This window comes from Echinops telfairi, unplaced genomic scaffold (assembly GCF_000313985.2).
Source record: "Echinops telfairi isolate 266 unplaced genomic scaffold, ASM31398v2 ScPeMD7_23;HRSCAF=83, whole genome shotgun sequence".
NCBI classification, from domain to species: Eukaryota; Metazoa; Chordata; class Mammalia; order Afrosoricida; family Tenrecidae; genus Echinops; species Echinops telfairi.
Genome location: NW_022103920.1, coordinates 10,143,992 through 10,151,905, shown reverse-complemented (window position 1 = coordinate 10,151,905; position 7,914 = coordinate 10,143,992). Strand labels below are relative to the sequence as shown.

Sequence of the window (7,914 nt, the reverse complement as noted above, 5' to 3'; positions counted from 1 at the left end):
TAGTATTTGGGGCTGGGACCAGCCCCCCAGTGGGTGTCCACTCTTATAGGAATAAAAAGCCTCATCCTTTCCCCAAGGAGCGGCTGGTGGTTTCAAACAGTTGACCTTGCACAACCCATTATGCTACCAGGGCTCCTGGTAAGCAAGGCAAACAAGTTGTAATGTGAAGCCTCTGTGAAATTGTTCACTATAGATCATGGAGCAAGCAGAAAAAAGCCTGTGCTTACCTTGTTTATGGGGTAATGTGCTCCTGCTCAGCTTCCCTGGGCCTCAATGCCATCCTTTGTAAAGGATTCGTAACAACCTCGAACCATCACTGGGTGCTGTAGATGGTTCAGTGCTTGGCAACCAAACCAAAGCTTGGTTGTTTGAATCCACGCAGAGGCGTTTGGGCAAAAGGGCCCAGTGATCTGCCTCTGAAAGTTCAGAGCCCCGAAACCCTGGGGAGCGGCTGGGCCCTGAGCACACGGGGCTGGCATGAGTTGGAACCGACTAATGGCAACTGGCTTTTGACATCGCTGTCACCTGATGCTGGTGAGTGATAAGGTGAACGAGGACAACACCTAGTGCAGTGCTGGCGCAAAGCCACTGTTGAAGGGACCATTTGTTGTTTCCAGACCTCCCCCTTCCTCCTTTCCCCCTCCACCTAAAAGCATAAAAGGACTAATTATTTATCAGAAACGGAGATTCCCAGGGTGTGGAGAATCCTGCTCAGAATTAATTGTGCTACAGAGGTACAGGGGGAATTCTCTGAGGACTTTTTGGAAGCCTCTTCTATGTCCTCTGCTCCCATCTGCTCTCCACGAGTAGGGGCAGTGTGTCACATACTTTGTGTCATCCCATGTACCGGGGCAGGCCCAGAGTGGGAACCCAGTAAGCCCCTTTTGGATGGAATGCTTCAGAATCCTACCAGCTCGCTCTGTTTCATCTCCCTCTGGCTCCAATACATCCACCATGTGTGTCTGTTGTCTTTCTCACAGACTTGTGCACAGGACACTCACCTTCAAGGCTTAGCAAGGCTCCCCATTTCCAGTATGCTCCCCAGGCAGGATTTGGGGTCTCCTGGGCTTACCTGCCTGCCTACAGCAGCCTGTCTCTTTCCTATCTGGTCAGCTCTGGTGCATGAAGTCAGAGTGTCCAAACTGCAGGGCTCGTTGTCTGGAGGGTTCCCATGAGTGTGATCATTATGGAAGCAGACAGCCTCATCGTTTTCCCCAAGGAGTGGCTGGTGGATTTGAACCACCAACCTTTCAGTTAGCAGCTGACTGTGCAACCACTATGCTACCAGGACGCCTCTGATTAGGCCTACACCCAATAGCAACCCCTACTGCTGTTGAGTGGATGGTGCCTCAAGGGATGGCACAGGCCAGAGCAGAATTGCCGCAGAGGGTTTCCAGGGCTGTCGCCATCCCTCTAGCAGCGGACAGCTGCATCTTCCTCCTTTGGGTCTTTGGCGGGTTCACAATGCCAACCTTTTGATTTGTAGCCACGCACTTAATCACTGTGCCACCAGGGACCCAGGAGGCAGACAGGGGTGTCAAGGACATTATAGCTTCTCTAAGACTTTGGCAGAAGAAAGGACCCTGGGAACCAGTGGCCTCTGCAAACATAAGACCCGGTCTTGACTCACTTGCAAAGGTCTTCCTCTGACCTGCTCCCCTCCCCTCCATGCTGCCACCGGGCATACTGGCACTAGGCATTCACCCACCCACCCCCCTCCGCTGTGGATTACCACTCGATGGCAACAGGCTTTTGCTCACCTCATAGAGCAGCTCTACGTCCTCCAGGGAGCTCTGCAGCACTGGGTTCAACGGGGTGGACGTGGACCTCTTTGGCCGGTGGGCAGCAGGGAAGAGCACCGCTGGGAGAGACAGAGAAGACGCTCAGTGGGCTTCTGCCTCTACCCGGCCGGCTGCTTCCCCTGGCTAATTCTGAGTGCGCACCGCTCCCCCCACAGAGCAGTTCTGTGTGTGCCTTCTCCTGCACCGAACTTTGAGGTCGTGAAGGTGTGTGTAACAGAGGTGACAGACCTATCTCTGGAGGTGACAATGAGCACTCCGTTCTTTGTCCAGCTTCCCATCGAGTCCCACTGGCTGGGTGACTTCCAACATCAGAAGTGTGTTGCCTCTTGGGTCTGAAGCCGCAGATGTGGACTCTCTGGAGGCTCCGGCCGAGAGCCCAGGAGATGGTCCTTTCACACCTCTTGCAGCGCGGGGGTTGCCAGAGACCCTGGGCATTCTATGGCTTGTGACAGCATCACTTCAATCTCCAGAATGGAGGTGCCCTGGTGGCATAGTGCTTATGCATTGGGCTGCTAAGGGCCAGGTCAGCGGTTTGAAACCACCAGATGCTTTGTGGGAGAAAGTCTTGGAACCCCACAGGGGCAGTGCTACCTTGTCCTGTAGGGTCACTGTGAGTCGGTGTTGACTTGATGCAGGAAGCTTGGTTCGGGTCCTCCAGTTAACCCGAACTGGCCACACCTTCAAAGATTTTATTCCCAAACAGGGTTCTATGCACAGGCCTGAGGGGCTAGGACTTCTAAACACCTCTTTTAGGGGAACAGCCATCACCTCTAATGCACCCCAGTAGATGAAGGGGAAGTGGGCCTGGGTAGGTGTGTGTGTGTGCATCTGTTTATATGTGTATGATAGTGAAGGCGAGTGTGTGTCTGTGTTCCTCTGAGTGTATGCATCTGTGTCTATGTGTCTGTGTGTGAATTTGTGAGTGTGCAAGTCTGTGTTCCTGAGTGTGGTTTTATATCTGTGTGTGTATGTGTGTGAGTGTGTATGCCTCTGTGTATATGTGTGTGTCTGTGTGTGAACATGTAGGTGATAGTGTCTCTGTGTGTGATAGTTAAGTGTGTATGTGTGTGTGTCTGTGTAGATGTGGGTGACAGTGTATGTGTGTGAGAGCATGTGTATGTATGTGAGTGTGTGTGTGTGAGTCTGTGTGCCTGAGAATGTGTGTGTGTGATAGTTAAGTGTGTGAGTGTGTGGGTGTGAGTGTGTGCCTGGCTCTCCCATCTTGGCCAGTAACCACAGGTGAGTCATTGGGTCCTAATGGGAGGCGCCCCTGGCACGGAGGGCTGCCTCCTACAGTGGAATCCTAGAGAGCACTTTCAGTGGCCAGTCCCCCGTGTGGTGCAAACGCTCACACGCGCGGCTGCTGACAGAAAAGCTGGTGCTTAGCGCCCACGCAGAGGCACCTCAGAAGCTAGGCCTGGCCATCTCCTTACAAGTGCAATCAACCAAAAGAGCACCAGCCCCTGACCACGCTGACGCCCACACCGACCCATGGAAACTGGTCACTGGTGACCAGTTGGTTCCCAGGAAACTGTGTGTCTCGGAGCTGATGTGACTTCCACGACTTTGGGAAGCAGATCACCAGGCCTTTCTTCCGGGCTCCTCTGGGGCTGGTGAGCCCTCACCTTTCCGTGAGTGGCCTAGCGCTTAGCGGTCGGTGTCACCAGTGTTGATACAGCACTGCACCCTTTGCAATGCATTTCGGCTTGCCCCCTCCCCCGGCCCCCATTTGGCCCTCACAAGAAGTCCAAACTCAAGTTCACACTCATTGCCATGGAGTCAATGCCAAGGGCAGAACTGCCCACGTGGGTCCCCAAGACTGTAACTCTTTACAGGAGCAGAAGTATCATCTCTTTCCTGCTGGAGAGGCTGGTGGTTTTGAACTGCTGACCTTGCGCTTAATAGCCCACCACGTGACTGCTACGCCACCAGCAAGGTTAAATCTGGTTATTGGGATTTTCCTGTGGGTGAACTGAAGCTCAGAGAGGTTAGGCGTCTTGCCAGCGACCACACAGCCCATGAGAAACAGTGCGTACACTCTCTGCGATGTAACTGCTTATCCTGCGGGGTGGGGGTGGGTGGGTGGGGGTCCGCTCATGATGCGGCCACTGAGGACACAGCCAGATGACAGACCAGAGTGTCCCATCCGAGACCCCAGGCCATCACCCCTTCTCACGGGGCAAATGATCAGTGCCCAGGGTCCTGTGGGGTGAGTGCGCCCTCGACCTTTGAGGGCTGCCCCACAGTCTTTGTGCATTGCAAGTGGAGAAGGTGTGTGCATAATATTGCCCCCCAAACAGGACAGCCCCCCCGCAAAACCCACCAAGCTAACCCTGTTGGAGTTCAGTTGGCAGCAACTCACAGTGAACCTACAGGACCCAGAAGGACGGCCTCTGTTCTACGCAAGGCCGTTCTCTGCTGGGAGCCGACGACGGCCGTCTCCCTGCTCCGCCCCCACCCTGGAGAGACTGGTGGATCCGAACCATGAACTCCTCCTCCGCTAACAGCCGAGCGCTGAACTGCTGTGTCACCAGGGTCCCTTTGATACACCCCAGGGGGTCAGTTCTTCTCTGTCGCCCTGAGGGACGGCAAGCAGAAGTGGCTTGGTTGCACCTAACAACATACATCTAAATGTAAACCCCCAATCCCCCCAAGCCCGCAGCCATTGAGCTCATTCTGAGTCACAGTGACCCTGCAGGACCGAGCAGCGCTGCCCCAGGGGCCTCTCAGGGCTTTGTCTTCATAGAAGCTGAGCACCGCACCTTTCCCCCACGGAGCAGCTGGCGGGCTTGAACCTCCCGCCTTGCGGTTAGCAACTGAGCCCCTCACCCTTGGGCCACAGGCCGGGCTGCCTTACCTCTTTGTTCCTGGACACCAGCCTCATCATATCTCCCCTGCAAGGTCAGCAGCTCACCTTCCCTGTCTTGGGCCTCTGGACCCTGGTCCTGACTTCCATAACCCCTGCCCGCCCCCAACTCCAAGGGCTCTGCTCTTCCTCCTGCCGCCTTTCTGGGACCCCTCACTGACTTCCGGCTGGAGAAACCTGGCTCTCTGGCAGCCACCATGTGGCCATCACACGTGGCCATTAGGATCAGCTCTCCCATTCTCAACAGGAATAGCCCGCAGGGGATTTCCCTGGCGTGCCATTCGGTGGATACAGAGGCCACTTTAGTTCAGCACCGGGCATCCCTGGGGACAGAGCCAGGGATTCCGAAAAGCCCCAGGGGTGGCAGGCAGGCAGGTACATCTGATGCTGGGGTCCCGTGGCCTTAGTGTCCTGAGTAGGTCCACCCCACTGCACAGGTGGGAGGGGCCGCACCTGGAGAGGTGCCTTTCTGACCCACCACTAGGTGCCTCCTGCCCTGGGTCCCAGGGAGCAGGGTCTGCAGCTCAGCCCCCATTTCAACCCCTACTTCCTGCCTGCCGGGAGGATGAGGGGGAGGCAGAGCCGGGGCGAATGCCCTCTGGCTGCCCAATGAGTGCCCTCGGACGCTCCACTAGCCCCAGCCCCTCACTTTTCCCAGGGTCCTTCTTATGACCACAGGGGCAAGGAGAGAAGCAGGAAGCCGCAGGCAGAGAGGAGATAGAAGGGGTGTGTGAGCCTCCCCCCTGCCCTGCACTCGCTGCCCACCGCACACCCCAGATTATACCCTGGACTGTGTCAGCCGCAGCAGGCAGACACACACAGCCGGGCCAGCTCACCTCGGTCCCACCTGCGGCCCATGGTCGTCTGCGCGGTGTGATAGAGCAGCAGCAGAAACACGGCATTCCAGGACATGGTCCCCGGACCGACGGACGGATGGCAGGATGGATGGCAGAGATGACCTCTGACCCAGTGGGACCTTTGGCCCAGGTGTGCCGGGCTGCTCCCAGAGAGAAGGTCAGCCTGGCCACCCTCCCCTTTTCCCAGAGCCCCCACTCCTCAGAAGGCTGTGAGTGAGGCTTCTCCCTGGCTGGGACTGGAGCCGGGACCTCTCTGAACCCAACTCTCTCTGGGATTGGGACTGGGCTTCTGAGAGCCTCTGTTTTGAGCACATCTGGAGTGACTCAGGGGGCATGTGACCGCCTTGGCAGGAGGGCGGAGAGAAAGGGTTTCTGGGCTCCGGTTCCGGCTGTTGGATGGGCCCACTGGAATTTTCTTCAGCAAACAGACCCGTGGAACTTGTTGGAGGAGCGCGGGAAGAGCTGGCTGCCCTCCCTGGGTCCACACAGACCGCACCCAGGCCTCAGCCAGGGCTGCAGGGCTGGAGAGACGTGCCTGGCAGATGCCCAGGAACCCTGACCCGCCTGCTGGCAGCACATGCACTGTGGGGCTGAGGTCGAGCGTCACTGATGGACCACCCTGGGAGACCAGAAGCCAAACCCACTGCCATCGGGTCGATTCAGACTCTTGGAGACCCTATATAGGCTTTGTAAAACGTTACAGGAGCAGGCAGCCTCCCCTTCTCCCTTGGAGCGGCTGGTGGGTTCGAACCACCCACCTTTTGTTAGCAGTGCGATGCTTCACTGAAGTGCCACCCCTCTGTGTTCCACCAAACCCAAAATCCAATGCCGTGACACAGATTCCTACTCATATCGACCTTATAGGACAGGGTAGAACTGCCCCTGAGGGTTTCTGAGGTTGCCAACCTTTATGGGAACAGGCAGCCTCATCTTTCTCCCATGCCGTGGTTGGTGGGTTTGAACCACCGGCTTTCCCCATCACACCACCAAAGTTCTCACCCTGGGTTAGACCTTGGCATACGCTGGGAGCTTTCTGGAAGTGACGGGGCCACAAGGAGCAGTGGTGCTGGGAGTGGTCAGAGGGTGGGGAGTTGGGGAGAGGTCCTCACCCAAGGTGACCTTCATGATGTCCCTCCCCATGCTCCCCTCTCTGGCCTGTGCGTGTAAGCACACTTTGTCATCCCCCAGGTTCAAGGTGTGTCCCACGGTCACGGACGAGGGACTGCCACACCTCCCGGCTTTCTGCATTGCCATTTCCTCACTGCCTCGGGAGCACAGACCTGCCAGTGTCAAGTAAAGGACCACAGCCCATGGGCGAGTCCCCAGGAGATGGCTAGCTACAGCGCCACCAGGAAGATGCCACAGGCCGGATGGGCAGTGGTCTGCTCCGTGACGCATGTCATTGCAGACACCATGGCAGCGGCAGCGGCACATAGTCAGGCTGACAGGCACCATGAGGTTATTTAACCTGCGGGTTTCCAGCCCATGAAAGGGGTCTTGGAGTGAATGATGGGGCCACAGGGCAGGGGGCTGGCGGGGGGTGGGCCAAGGGTCTCCTCTGTTCGAACCAGAAACCTCCCTTATCTGTTGTAAGAATTGTTTTTTGGGGAAAATTCCCCATGATGATAAAAACCCAGGATCTTGCTGTGGCCTGTCATGATCTGACAACTTGCGAAGGGGTGGAGTCTGGCCTGTCAATCAGGTCACAGCTTGATGAGCTCACTTGGACGTGCGATGGAGATAAATAGCTCACGGGAGGCGGGACACACTGGCTCCCTGTGAGACATTCCTGTTGACAAAACACATGGAGCCACGCTAGAGCCCTGGAGTTGGAGAAGCCACGTGGAGACCTCTGCCAGCACTAAGATGCTTACACTGCCACTGGATCCACAAGACTTCCCACCCATTGACCTGTGATCTTCCTGATTTCAGCATCATTGCATGTGTTTCGTGAATCTGAAGAGGACTTTATAGATTGGTATCAGACATATGGGCTAATATCGGACTTATGGATTTGATCTGGACTTGGCTGGGATGTTTTCTCAATGCTCAATTGCTCTTGTATATAAAGCTCTTTCTTATTCACATATGAGTGTCTATGAATTTGTTTCTCTAGTCCACCCAGACTCACACACCCACCAATATTAATAATCTCTCCCAGGTACCATCGCGTCGATTAGACTCACAGAGACCCCGTGTGTCTCGGCAAACTGTGCTCTGTAGGGTTTCTGGAGGCTGCTTTGCCAGCAGTGGATTGCCAGGCCTTTTGAGATAGTTAAAGTTTATTGTGCCACCCTGGCCAATAAACACATGTGGGGTTAATTGAAGGGCAGAGGGATAAATGGCTCAGTGAGCCTCGCCTTTCTAGTTCTCAGGTCTCTTGCTTTCT

At 55.9% G+C, this 7,914-nt stretch overlaps 1 protein-coding gene across 1 annotated transcript in view; it reads right to left on the bottom strand.

The window, feature by feature from the left end:
- FAM180A (family with sequence similarity 180 member A) overlaps positions 1–5,739 on the bottom strand; it is an 8,965-nt gene extending 3,226 nt beyond the window's left edge. Inside the window, exons 1-2 of the mRNA XM_004707900.2 lie at positions 5,505–5,739; positions 1,761–1,861 (exon numbers count right to left, since the gene is read on the bottom strand). Coding sequence (XP_004707957.1) covers positions 1,761–1,861; positions 5,505–5,580 — 177 coding nt within the window. The 5' untranslated portion in view covers positions 5,581–5,739. The remainder of the gene's footprint in view (positions 1–1,760; positions 1,862–5,504) is intronic.
- Between the last annotated feature and the right edge of the window lie 2,175 nt (positions 5,740–7,914).